At 49.7% G+C, this 13918-nt stretch overlaps 2 protein-coding genes across 5 annotated transcripts in view; one reads left to right on the top strand and one right to left on the bottom strand.

The window, feature by feature from the left end:
• The window catches only part of SLC25A45 (solute carrier family 25 member 45), a 116104-nt gene that overhangs the window by 34449 nt on the left and 67737 nt on the right, over window positions 1-13918 (top strand). The window lies entirely within an intron of this gene.
• LOC142254939 (sulfotransferase 1 family member D1-like) overlaps window positions 1-13918 on the bottom strand; it is a 63740-nt gene that overhangs the window by 13457 nt on the left and 36365 nt on the right. The window contains exons 2-3 of the mRNA XM_075326304.1: window positions 9481-9629; window positions 4653-4778 (exon numbers count right to left, since the gene is read on the bottom strand). Coding sequence (XP_075182419.1) covers window positions 4653-4778; window positions 9481-9629 — 275 coding nt within the window. The remainder of the gene's footprint in view (window positions 1-4652; window positions 4779-9480; window positions 9630-13918) is intronic.

Consider the following 13918-nt stretch of genomic DNA (forward strand, 5'->3'; position numbering starts at 1 on the left):
ACAGTCTGTACGGTAAACCAACGGCTGGTAGGACGGTCCCACAGACGGCTGCACCTGCACTCCCGGTAGGTGACGGTGATGTCTCTCTTCCTTGCACCTATGTTGACGGATGGTAGCGGTGGATTCCCTCCGGTTACCCGCTCCCCGGCTGCAATCTGGGCCGGAGGAGCTCTACACTTTGCCCGCAGGCGCTGGCCCTGAGAAACTTGTGCCGTGGCGGTGGCGGTGTCTCTCCAATAGGGGTTGGGCTGTTGCCTTCAATCGGGACTTGGTTGTTGGGGGATCTGCGTCCCCGTCACTGACGGATTTGGCAAATCTGGCGACTCCTAGCCTTGCCGGGGTCCGAGAGGCCCCTGCCCTGGTGCTGACTGTCCTTCGGAACACTGCTCCAGACCACCGGGCACACAGCCAACGGGGTCCTTCCAGGAACTTCCAAACGGTCCCCCTCCAGACAGTCACCGCCGTTGCTGACCTTGCTGTTCTGGCCCTCACAAAGCTGGACCCTTCAGGCTGTCTTTCTCTTCTGTTCACTTTACTTGCTTTCCTCCTTTACTACTTTTACTTCCACTTTCTTAACGCCTCCACTTAGCTCCTCACTCCTGCTCGTCCCTGAGCTATCTCCTGTTTACTCCTTCCACTTCCTCCTCCTCGACTAATCTCTGTTGTTTACTCAAGCTCGTCCCTGAGCTCTCTACACTCAAGCCCTGCCTGGGCTAATCTGCCAGGTTACTTCCTGCCTCCAGAGCTGTGAGCTCCTTGGTGGACGGAGCCAACCGCCTGGCCCACCCCCTGGTGTGCATCATCAACCTCTGGAGGAAGGCAACAAGGATTTGTGGTTAGCTGTGATGTGCCTACCTGGAGTGTGGGGTGTGGTGGTGTTGTGACCTGTGTCCCCTGGCTTGCCCAGGGCGACACATTCCCCCTTAGCAAAATGCAGACCGTCCGCGGGCTGCCGTCCTACACCGGTTTTATTTTTCTGTAAAAAGGGGGTAACAGGGTTAAGCAAACATAAGTAACATTTTTAATCAAAAACTCTTCCCAAGACGGGAGGCACATTTACTTTTAACGTTGCAACGGTATACGGTCACGGTTTCCGCTCTCTCCCACCCAAGCAACCTGGCCCTGATGCTGCCCCTAAAACCCAGGCAGCACCCCTTGACCCACAGTCCAGCACAAGTCACCCGAGCGGGGTCTGTCCTTGCCCTCCAGAGGGTGGCCACCGGTTCCTTTGGTGGCTGGGCCCCAGCCTGCTCTGCTGAGGGCCCTCCCTCCAACCTGCCTCTCCGGAGGCGGTATTGCGGAAACGGTAACGGTACCCAACATATTTACAAGCCACTTAACGTTTGTGGTGCCCTGCAAGTTCACGGGCTTGTCCATGGATAGTCCTCCATGCAAAACTTAAACTTTAAACGGTCCCCACGGGGACAACGGTGCCGGCTCCAGCCGGTTGCAAATCAACAAAGCAAATCTGGTGAAGTACTCGGTATCATTTTCTTCTCATCATTTGTAGAACTTTTTCAAACAACACACAGCAAACAAGCAACTCAGTGGTGGTCCCAACGGGGACGGTGCAACGGGCATCCGCTGCCCTACTCCGGTCCTTTTTCTGCTTCATCCGAGGGAGGGGATGCAGAGCTCACCTTGCTCTCCGGGCTGCCCCTCAGCTTTACATCCAGGGCAAACCACCCCCTCTCTCCGCAGTGCCGGGTGTAACGCACCATGTCCCCTGGTATGAGATTGCGGCCAGGATGCTCCTCGGGCAGATGGGCATTTACGTCCCGCCGGGCCACAAACACCTCGGCCTCCAGGCCCGGTTCGTATATGAATCCGTAGCCCCGGCGGATATCAAATCGCCTCACCTGCCTCTCGTAGAACGGGCCCCGGACACGGAAGGTCGCTTGCCGCAGGTTTTCTTTTTCCCGAATGGCTCGGGCCACCAGCTCGGCTTTCCTTCTCTCCCTCTCCGCGATCTCCAGGCCCAGCTTTGTCGGCTCCCTGTCCCAGTATGGCGCTGCTACCTGCTCCGGCGCACGGGTTGAGCCCCGCGGGACATCCAGCACGTTACCCACTGTCAGGAAGGTGGGCAGCGTATCCCGCGGTGTCATGGCCTTGGGCGCTGCCTTGCAGCAACAACCCGGCGCCACCTCAGCCGAGGTGTGGGGGATGGGCACAGGGGCTTTCCGCAGCCGGGCCTTCGGCTCGGAGCGGGTCGTCGGCTCCGGCTCGGGAAACTGCTCGGGGACGGTCTCTGGCACAATCTTCGGGGCCTTCCATGGTAATGCCTCCGGTTTGTTGCGGGCTCCGGCTACAGGTCGGTCCGCTGGGGCGGACGGGCTGGGTATCGCTACCGGTTGCGGTGGTAGCGGGCCTAGTGGCGGGGTCACGGCCTCCGAGACGGGTGGCGAGGGAGGCAACGGGGGGAGAGGGCTTGGACCGGGCCCCACAGCCGCGATGACCGGCCCTGCAAGGGCATTGGGACGTGGGTCACTCACCCTCCCTTTCTCCGCCTCCTCCTCGCGTCTCCGCACGGTGGCTACAACGTCCGCCATGTCGGCCTCCCACTCCTCCATGAGGAGCTGCATCTTGACCTGCAGCCGTTGATAGAGCTGCGCGGTCCGGATCTCCACCCACGCCGCGGTTCCAGGCGCGGGGGGTACGGTGTCGCGGGACGGCATCCACATGGTGTCTTCACTGGTTGCTTCCAGGAACGGTATTCTTGCAAGGTCCTGGCGTCCCTGCATTTATAGCCGCAGCTACATGCGTCCAGCCGCCATCGCGTCCCCTTAGCTCTTTCCGGCCCCTCCTCTCTCGGGGCGGGGTTTTGGCCTTCGCGCCTCTACTGCTCGAGAAGACGCTCGAGCGGGAACTTTTCGCGCCAAAGATGGCGGCTTCTGAATTTTTTCTGCCGGATACCTCCGGCGGTAACAAGGCGCACCTCTACCAGACGGCAGAGCGGTAAGATCCTGTTCGTGACGCCAAGTTGTCGCGGGCGGGGAGGAGGGTGTCAGCACACCGCGCTCACCCCTTCTGCTCGGGTCCGGCAGCTGCTCCTGGTGGCTCGAGCTGTGGGCCGGATCCCGGGGTTTCTCGAGCGACACTCCTCGCCCGTGAGTGAAAGGGGGTGTTTGTTGGGTGTGGGGATTGTTATAGTTCGTGACGCCACCCACGGTTGTGGTGATTGCACCACCGCTGCTCAGTGTGGGGGTCCCGGGGATGGTTATGCGGAGCAGCCAGGTGTTGTGTTGCCCCTCCGTGGGTAGGGGTTGGTGATCCCGGGGCCCGGTGATGAGATGGGAAGTGTAGGGCCTGGAGGGCGCAGGGACGCGGGGGCAGCGCTGTGCCTTGCGGCACTGTGGTACTCACTCAGCCTGACACACGGACACAGTCTGTACGGTAAACCAACGGCTGGTAGGACGGTCCCACAGACGGCTGCACCTGCACTCCCGGTAGGTGACGGTGATGTCTCTCTTCCTTGCACCTATGTTGACGGATGGTAGCGGTGGATTCCCTCCGGTTACCCGCTCCCCGGCTGCAATCTGGGCCGGAGGAGCTCTACACTTTTCCCGCAGGCGCTGGCCCTGAGAAACTTGTGCCGTGGCGGTGGCGGTGTCTCTCCAATACGGGTTGGGCTGTTGCCTTCAATCGGGACTTGGTTGTTGGGGGATCTGCGTCCCCGTCACTGACGGATTTGGCAAATCTGGCGACTCCTAGCCTTGCCGGGGTCCGAGAGGCCCCTGCCCTGGTGCTGACTGTCCTTCGGAACACTGCTGCAGACCACCGGGCACACAGCCAACGGGGTCCTTCCAGGAACTTCCAAACGGTCCCCCTCCAGACGGTCACCGCCGTTGCTGACCTTGCTGTTCTGGCCCTCACAAAGCTGGACCCTTCAGGCTGTCTTTCTCTTCTGTTCACTTTACTTGCTTTCCTCCTTTACTACTTTTACTTCCACTTTCTTAACTCCTCCACTTAGCTCCTCACTCCTGCTTGTCCCTGAGCTATCTCCTGTTTACTCCTTCCACTTCCTCCTCCTCGACTCATCTCTGTTGTTTACTCAAGCTCGTCCCTGAGCTCTCTACACTCAAGCCCTGCCTGGGCTAATCTGCCAGGTTACTTCCTGCCTCCAGAGCTGTGAGCTCCTTGGTGGGCGGAGCCAACCGCCTGGCCCACCCCCTGGTGTGCATCATCAACCTCTGGAGGAAGGCAACAAGGATTTGTGGTTAGCTGTGATGTGCCTACCTGGAGTGTGGTGTGTGGTGGTGTTGTGACCTGTGTCCCCTGGCTTGCCCAGGGCGACACATGCTCACTGTAGGATAGTGCAATAATTACATATATTGTCAACATAAATTTAAAGGTTTACTACGCTCAAAAAAGCGCCGCACCGTTTTTTTTTCCTTCTTCCCTACAGGAGGATACATTGAATCAATTATCACTGGGAATGCAGTGTATATGTTCCCAAAAATACTGCCACTCACAAATGCAACTAATACTACAAAAAATAATCTCTTACATTTCTATGTCAACAGAAAAATTAAAAAAATTATGGATCTTGGATTAAGTGAATAATAAAAACAAAAAATAATACTATGTCCTAAAGAACAAAAAAAGGCCGTTTTTAAACCCTAAATACTGTATATTACGATGTTCTTCATTACCTGAAGGCATTCCCGGAATTTTAAATTCTAGATATGGTACACGATTATATATAGCATCTCGGCGACATTTTTCAAGGTCTCCATCAGAATAAATCATATCAACAATTTCACTTGCCCATGTAGTTCCTAGAAAAAAAGAACCGCATCAAAATTAACATTTAAGTAAATTATAGATGATTTCCACCAAAAATGATGATTTTCGTGTATTCTTAAATCAGAAATTTACATTTAATAATAAAGCAGAGTTTCCAATTTAAACAATCGAATGAGAAAGTAAAATGTAACTAAATGGTGTGTCACTTACTTCTGAACAATTTACATGTATGTTGTCATGAATGTAGCTTGGCTCTGATGGAGTTAAGTCAGGTGGGAGGGGTCTGTTCTGTTGTGCCTCATTCCGGGACTCATGCCGCTTTATTATGGTGTGGAGACCTCTGGAATGCCGCCAGTAATAGTTCCTGCTCTGCAGCGTGCGCAACCGGTTCTTGTGAGTTAGTCGTGATCTGTCCTGCTACCCGGCTTACCTCTACTTGACCTCCATTTCTCTTGTACTGTTTGTCTGCACTGTCTCCCAGTCCCGTTCTGTGTCTTGGTCCCTTCCCCCTCCTTTCTACTTACTTGCTCTCCCGGCCTCTGACCTTGGTAATATTTCCTGACTACGGCTCTGCTTCCCTTTTTTGGCTTTTGACGTGACCTCTTGGCTCCTGACCCTCGTGCTTCCACCTGTTTTCGGCTTGCTCTCTCCCCTGTTCAAACATGACTTGCTGGTTAAGACTTAGGCTTACTGACTACCCTTTCACTGATGCATGTGCAGCCTTGTGGGCTTTAGTCTAACTGCTCTTTGGAGTTCACTCTCCATTCTGCGCCCCCTGGTGGAAGCCTGACATTCATTCGTTATATGTGTTTACTGCTGTGTATCATGTATAATACAGTGTGTATGTATATATATATATATACACACACACACACACACACACACAGTACAGACCAAAGGTTTGTACACGCCTTCTCATTCAAAGAGTTTTCTTTATTTTCATGACTCTGCAAATTGTAGATTCACATTGAAGGCATCAAAACTATGAATTACCACACGTGTTAGCCTACTGGCTAACACGGTACAAAGATATATTTTACTTGTATCACATGTGGAATGAAATACTTAACAAAATAGTGTGAAACAACTGAAAATATGTCTTATATTCTAGGTTCTTCAAAGTAGCCACCTTTTGCTTTGATTACTGCTTTGCACACTCTTGGCATTCTCTTGATTAGCTTCAAGAGGTAGTCACATGAAATGGTTTTCACTTCACAGTTGTGCCCTGTCAGGTTTAATAAGTGGGATTTCTTGCCTTATAAATGGGGTTTGGACCATCAGTTGTGTTGTGCGGAAGTCTGTTGGATACACAGCTGATAGTCCTACTGAATAGACTGTTAGGTACTTTTTTCTTGCCATAATACAAATTCTAAGTAAAGAAAAACGAGTGGCCATCATTACTTTATGAAATGAAGGTCAGTCAGTCAGAAAAATTGGGAAAACTTTGAAAGTGTCCTCAACTGTAGTGGCAAAAACCATCAAATGCCACAAAGAAACTGTCTCACATGAGAACCGCCCCAGGAAAGGAAGACCAAGTGTCACTTCTGCTGCGGAGGATAAGTTTATCCAAGTCACCAGCTTCAGAAATCGCAGGTTAACAGCAGCTCAGATTAGAGACCAGGTCAATGCCATACAAAGTTCTAGCAGCAGATACCTCTAGAACAACTGTTAAGAGGAGACTGTGCAGCAGGCCTTCATGGTAAAATAGCTGCTAGGAAACCACTGCTAAGGACAGGCAACAAGCAGAAGAGACTTGTTTGGGCTAAAGAACACAAGCAATGGACATTAGACCAGTGGAAATCTGTGCTTTGGTCTGATGAGTCCAAATTTGAGATCTTTGGATCCAACCACCGTGTCTTTGTGCGACGCAGAAAAGATGAACGGATGGACTCTACATGCCTGGTGCCTACCGTGAAGCATGGAGGAGGAGGTTTGATGGTGTGGGGGTGCTTTGCTGGTGACACTGTTGGGGATTTATTAAAAAAAGAAGGCATACTGAACCAGCATGGCTACCACAGCATCTTGCAGCGGCATGCTATTCCATCCGGTTTGCGTTTAGTTGGACCATCATTTATTTTTCAACAGGACAGTAACCCCAAACACACCTCCAGGCTGTGTAAGGGCTATTTGACTAAGAAGGAGAGTGATGGGGTGCTACGCCAGATGACCTGGCCTCCACAGTCACCAGACCTGAACCCAATCAAGATGGTTTGGGGCAGGGGTGGGATTCAAATTTTTAACAACAGGTTCTCTGTAAACCCCACCTATTTGAAAACCACACCCATTCTGTTACCACACCCAGTTTGTTAGCCACACCCATTTTCACGCACTTTCCTCAACAAAAAAATACAAGTAATTTAAAGTAAAATCTCCTTCCCCTCCTATACCGTCACTCTCATGTCCAGTACAAGTTGCTCCAGTCACTCTCAGTCATATTGTATTAAATGGTTTTTCTACAGTTTTTAAAAATTATTACTAAAGGATCCCTGCTAAAATTGGAATGGACGACCTTCCTCAGAGAGATCTCATCCCATGTGGTTTCTTGCCCCTGCAGATTCCATCCCATTATGGCCTCTTTCCCCTTCAGATCCCATCCCATTATGGCCTCTTTCCCCTTCAGATCCCATCCCATTATGGCCTTTTTCCCCTTCAGATCCCATGCCATTATGGCTTCTTTCCTCCTACAGATCCCATCCCATTATGGCCTCTTTCCCCCTACAGATCCCATCCCATTATGGCCTCTTTCCCTTGCAGATCCCATCCCATTATGGCCTCTTTCCCCAGCAGATCCCATCCCATTATGGCCTCTTTCCCCTTCAGATCCCATGCAATTATGGCCTCTTTCCTCCTACAGATCCCATCCCATTATGGCCTCTTCCCCCTACAGATCCCATCCCATTATGGCCTCTTCCCCCTATAGATCCCATCCCATTATGGCCGCTTTCCCTTGCAGATCCCATCCCATTATGGCCGCTTTCCCTTGCAGATCCCATCCCATTATGGCCTCTTTCCCCTGCAGATCCAATCCCATCATGGCCTCTTTCCCCTGCAGATGCCATCTCATCATGGCCTCTTTCCCCTACAGATCCCATCCCTTTATGGCCTCTTTCCCCCTGCTGATCTCATCCCATTATGGCCTCTTTCCCCCTGCAGATGCCATTCCATTATGGCCTCTTTCCCCATGCAGATCCCATCCCATTATGGTCTCTTTCCCCCTGCAGATCCCATCCCATTATGGCCTCTTTCTCCCTGCCGATACCATCCTATTATGGCATCTTTCCCCTGCAGATCTCATCCCATGTGCTCCTTTCCCCCTGCAGATCCTGTCTCATATGGCTCCTTTTCCCATATAGCTCTCATCTTTTGTGGCCCCTCTCCTCATATACCTCCCATCTTATGTAGCCCCTCTCCCCATATAGCTTCCATCTTATGTGGCCTCCTCTCCCCATATAGCTCCCATCTTATGTGGCCTCCTTTCCCCATATAGCTCCCATCTTATGTGGCCCCTCTCCCCATATAGCTTCCATCTTATGTGGTCCCTCTCCCCATATAGCGCTCCCATCTTATGTGGCCTCTCCCCATATAGCTCCCATCTTATGTGGCCTTCTCTCCTCATGTAGCTCCCATCTTATGTGGTCTCTCCCCATATAGCCACATATAGCTGCCATCTTATGTGGCCCCTCTCCCCATATAGCGCTCCCATCTTATGTGGTCTCTCCCAATATAGCCACATATAGCTGCCATCTTATGCGGCCCCTCTCCCCATACAGCTGCCATCTTTTGCAGTCCCTCTCCCATATAGCAGCCATCTTATGCGGTCCCTCTCCCTGCATCTTCGGCTCACTGAGCGCTTACCTGCTCCAAGCACCGGCAGCTTCTCCTCTGTCTCCCGTTCTCCGCGGCACTCTGCAGGCACGCTGATGCTGACAGATGGCAGGAGGAGGAGCTACCTCCTCACACTGCCGTGACCTCTGCAGTGTTAGCGCGTCGCTGTATGCCGGGTCAGGGAGCAGACAGGCTCCACTGTACCCGGAAGTGCGGCGCGGAGGTGCGGGGATTCATTTGTGTCAGTGTCTTAAAGACACTAACACAAATGAATACAGGGAACCGGATCGCCACAGCTGTTTCTTGCCGGTTCGGGGAACCGGCTGCTATTTTAACAACCGGTTCTCCCGAACCGGACAGAACCGGCTGAATCCCACCCCTGGTTTCGGACAGCAGAGTGAAGGTAAAAGGGCCAACAACTGCTAAGCATTTCTGGGAGCTCCTTCAAGACTGTTGGAAGACCATTTCCGGTGACTACCTCTTGACGCTCATCAAGAGAATGCCAAGAGTGTGCAAAGCAGTAATCAAAGCAAAAGGTGGCTACTTTGAAGAACCTAGAATATAAGACATATTTTCAGTTGTTTCACACTTTTTTTGTTAAGTATTTCATTCCACATGTGTTAATTCATAGTTTTGATGCCTTCAATGTGAATCTACAATTTTCAGAGTCCTGAAAATAAAGAAAACTCTTTGAATGAGAAGGTGTGTCCAAACTTTTGGTCTGTACTGTATATAAAAGAAAAAGACGAAGCACATGTCCAAAATGGTGCACGCCTATTAGTTGTTAACCCAACAGCTTGTGTAATACTGGTCAAAGAAAAATAGGCAGCACCCCAATGGTTCAAAAGCTAAAAAAATATGGTGGTTTGTTATAAATAATGTCAGTTATGGTTAAGTTAATTGTGTTACCAGCTTTTGGATAAGTTGCAATCAGCAAATCATCAGATCGGGCTTGAAATTGTTCGACACTTTCCCAGTTTTCAGCAATTTCTATACCCATTGGAACTCCATGTATAGGAACCAGTTTCTGAAGTGCAGTCATATCCATTGTTTTTACTCTAAGGAAACAAAAGTGGCTCTTTTACATTCCGTTTTGTCATGTATCAGTTGAGGCAATTATGCTTTAGGAGAGACAATAGTCAGCTAAAACTTTTAGTCAGCCCCATCCTTACCACCCACTGACTAGATATGCCATATGCTATTAGTCAAATTCATGTTGGAAGCAGTAAAAATAAACCCGTCAGTAGAAATAGTAAAATATTGTCAGCAGCACAAATCAATGTAAGTTAGGTCAGTTCACACCTATTTTACAAATCAAAGAGGAAAATCTGCATATCTTCAAAGTTCTTTAAGTGGGCTTTACACACTGCGACATCGCTAGCCGATGCTAGCGATGGCGAGCGTGATAGCACCCGCCCCTATCGTTATGCCGATATGTGAAGATCGCTGCCGTAGCGAACATTATCGCTACAGCAGCGTTACACGTACTTACCTGCTCGGCGACGTCACTGTGACCGGCGAACCGCCTCCTTTCTAAGGGGGCGGTTTGCTCGGCGTCACAGCGACGTCACTAAGTGGCCGTCCAATCAAAGCGGAGGGGTGGAGTTGAGCGGCACGAACATCCTGCCCACCTACTTACTTCCTCATTGCTGGCGTGTGGCAGGTAAGGAGAGGTTCCTCGTTCCTGCGGCGTCACACGTAGCGATGTGTGCTGCCGCAGGGATGAGGATCAACTTCGCCCAAGCGACAGCAGCGATAATTCGGAATGGACCCCCATGTCAACGAGGAGCAATTTTGGATGTTTTTGCAACAATCCAAAATCGCTCCTAGGAGTCACACACAACGAGATCGCTACAGCGATCGGATGTGCGTCACAAAATCTGTGACCCCAACGACATCGCTGTAGTGAAATCGTAGCGTGTAAAGCCACCCTTAAATTCAGATTTGAAAACATAGTATAAGGCCCAACTGAAGTCTTTTTCAAGCTGCTTTAGCAACAAACAAACTTTTTAAAGGGCCTGTCCACTTCTCATTCTCCATATTTGGCCCCAATAAAATATCCCTTGCCGATGCCATATCAGCGGTGCTGGCACTCATGTTCTTGGGGCTCACGTGAAGTTGTGACATCTCGTGAGCCCTGCGGCCAATCCCCGCCGACTTCTCTCGCCCAACCTTCAGATGTATAATTAATTAACAGGAACCTAGAGCTGTGGCTGGCAGCTTAAAGGGGTGGTTCACCCCTTTCCATTACTTGCCACATCAATATTATGTTGAGAAACAATGTTTCAAATATCTTGTGTTGCCAATAGTGCTTGTGTGCGTCGCTATAGTCGTCTGCTCACCCCCTTCGCGTGACCCCCCGGGCTCCATGACCTTAGATGTCCGGTGATGTCACGTCAAATGAGGCGGTCCGCAGTCTACCTAAGTGACTAGGCTGTTGGCGGCATTTCACCGCACAGCCCAGCGTCACAGCGCAACACCTCCCTGCTTCCTCCTCCTTCATTGCAGAGCGCCACAAACAGGAGCGATGCCGGGCCCTGACGAGGGGTGAAATGCCGCCCACAGCCCAGTTACTCACAGAGACTGGGGCCGCCTGCAGTGATGTCAGGTCAACAGGAAGTTGATGTGACATCACCGGACATCAGAGGTCACAGAGCCTGGGGATGAGCGGTCCGCAATAGTGCCACTCACAGACACTATTGGCAACACAAGGTATTTGAGAGTAACCTTGTTTCTCAATATAATATCGATGTGGCAAGTAATGAAAAGGGGTGAACCACCCCTTTAAGTTTAAATACCCATTGTAGGACTACAGTTAGGTCCAGAAATATTTGGACAGTGACACAATTTTCGCAAGTTGGGCTCTGCATGCCACCACGTTGGATTTGAAATGAAACCTCTACAACAGAATTCAAGTGCAGATTGTAACGTTTAATTTGAAGGTTTGAACAAAAATATCTGATAGAAATTGTAGGAATTGTACACATTTCTTTACAAACACTCCACATTTTAGGAGGTCAAAAGTAATTGGACAAATAAACCAAACCCAAAAAAAAATTTTTATTTTCAATATTTTGTTGTGAATCCTTTGGAGGCAATCACTGCCTTAAGTCTGGAACCCATGGACATCACCAAACGCTGGGTTTCCTCCTTCTTAATGCTTTGCCAGGCCTTTACAGCCGCAGCCTTCAGATCTTGCTTGTTTGTGGGTCTTTCCGTCTTAAGTCTGGATTTGAGCAAGTGAAATGCATGCTCAATTGGGTTAAGATCTGGTGATTGACTTGGCCATTAAAGAATGTTCCACTTTTTTGCACTCATGAACTCCTGGGTAGCTTTGGCTGTATGCTTATGGTCATTGTCCATCTGTACTATGAAGCGCCGTCCGATCAACTTTGCGGCATTTGGCTGAATCTGGGCTGAAAGTATATCCCGGTACACTTCAGAATTCATCCGGCTACTCTTGTCTGCTGTTATGTCATCAATAAACACAAGTGACCCAGTGGAATTGAAAGCCATGCATGCCCATGCCATCACGTTGCCTGCACCATGTTTTACAGAGGATGTGGTGTGCCTTGGATCATGTGCCGTTCCCTTTCTTCTCCAAACTTTTTTCTTCACATCATTCTGGTACAGGTTGATCTTGGTCTCATCTGTCCATAGAATACTTTTCCAGAACTGAGCTGGCTTCATGAGGTGTTTTCAGCAAATTGAACTCTGGCCTGTCTATTTTTGGAATTGATGAATGGTTTGCATCTAGATGTGAACCCTTTGTATTTACTTTCATGGAGTCTTCTCTTTACTGTTGACTTAGAGACAGATACACCTACTTCACTGAGAGTGTTCTGGACTTCAGTTGATGTTGTGAACGGGTTCTTCTTCACCAAAGAAAGTATGCGGCGATCATCCACCACTGTTGTCATCCGTGGACGCCCAGGCCTTTTTGAGTTCCCAAGCTCACCAGTCAATTCCTTTTTTCTCAGAATGTACCCGACTGTTGATTTTGCTACTCCAAGCATGTCTGCTATCTCTCTGATGGATTTTTTCTTTTTTTTCAGCCTCAGGATGTTCTGCTTCACCTCAATTGAGAGTTCCTTAGACCGCATGTTGTCTGGTCACAGCAACAGCTTCCAAATGCAAAACCACACACCTGTAATCAACCCCAGACCTTTTAACTACTTCATTGATTACAGGTTAACGAGGGAGACGCCTTCAGAGTTAATTGCATCCCTTAGAGTCCCTTGTCCAATTACTTTTGGTCCCTTGAAAAAGAGGAGGCTATGCATTACAGAGCTATGATTCCTAAACCCTTTCTCCGATTTGGATGTGAAAACTCTCATATTGCAGCTGGGAGTGTGCACTTTCAGCCCATATTATATATATAATTGTATTTCTGAACATGTTTTTGTAAACAGCTAAAATAACAAAACTTGTGTCACTGTCCAAATATTTCTGGACCTAACTGTATATAGAATCCCCTCTCCCCTTGGGAGAAATTACAGCAGCTCTGTGTAATGAAGGAACTGTTCCTCCATGTTTGGATTACAGTAAAGTCGCTTTCTGGAATATGAAGCACTTATATGTTATTTGGTGAATGTGGTGAAAGATGTTGAATTACCATTAGAGACAGAATCTGCATAAATATTCATATACTAAATAGTTGCAACATAGGAGATACGCCTTGATGCTGATTGTTGGGCTTGCATAAAACTGGTCTTTTTATGTCTAAAGCCCGCTTTACACACTACAATGTATCTTACGATGTGTCGGCGGGGTCACGTCGTAAGTGACGCACATCCGGCATCGTAAGGTACATTGTAGTGTGTAACAGCTACGTGCGATTGCGAATGAACGGTAAAACGTTCATCGCACGCACATCGTTCATTCCTCATGGATTGAACGTCAGGTTGTTCATCATACCCAGGGTAGCGCACATTGCAGTGTGTGACACCCCGGGAACGATGAACAGATCTTACCTGCGTCCTGCAGCTCCCGGCCAGCAATGCGGAAGGAAGGAGGTGGGCGGGATGTTTACGTCCCGCTCATCTCCGCCCCTCCGCTTCTATTGGCCGGCTGCCACGTGACGTCGATGTGACGCCGAACATCCCTCCCACTCCAGGAAGTGGACGTTCGCCGCCCACATCGAGGTCGTATGGACGGGTAAGTACGTGTGACGGGGGTTAATCGTTTGTGCGGCACATTCAACAAAATTGAACGTGCCACACATACGATGGGGGCGGTTACGATCGCATACGATATTGTATGCAGAATCGAAACATGTAAAGCAGGCTTTAGTGTGTTTTTAAATGTATCGTTTCAGCAGTAAGGAACGTCCAATTTCCTATATTCA

Source organism: Anomaloglossus baeobatrachus, chromosome 10 (assembly GCF_048569485.1).
Source record: "Anomaloglossus baeobatrachus isolate aAnoBae1 chromosome 10, aAnoBae1.hap1, whole genome shotgun sequence".
Classification (NCBI taxonomy): Eukaryota; Metazoa; Chordata; class Amphibia; order Anura; family Aromobatidae; genus Anomaloglossus; species Anomaloglossus baeobatrachus.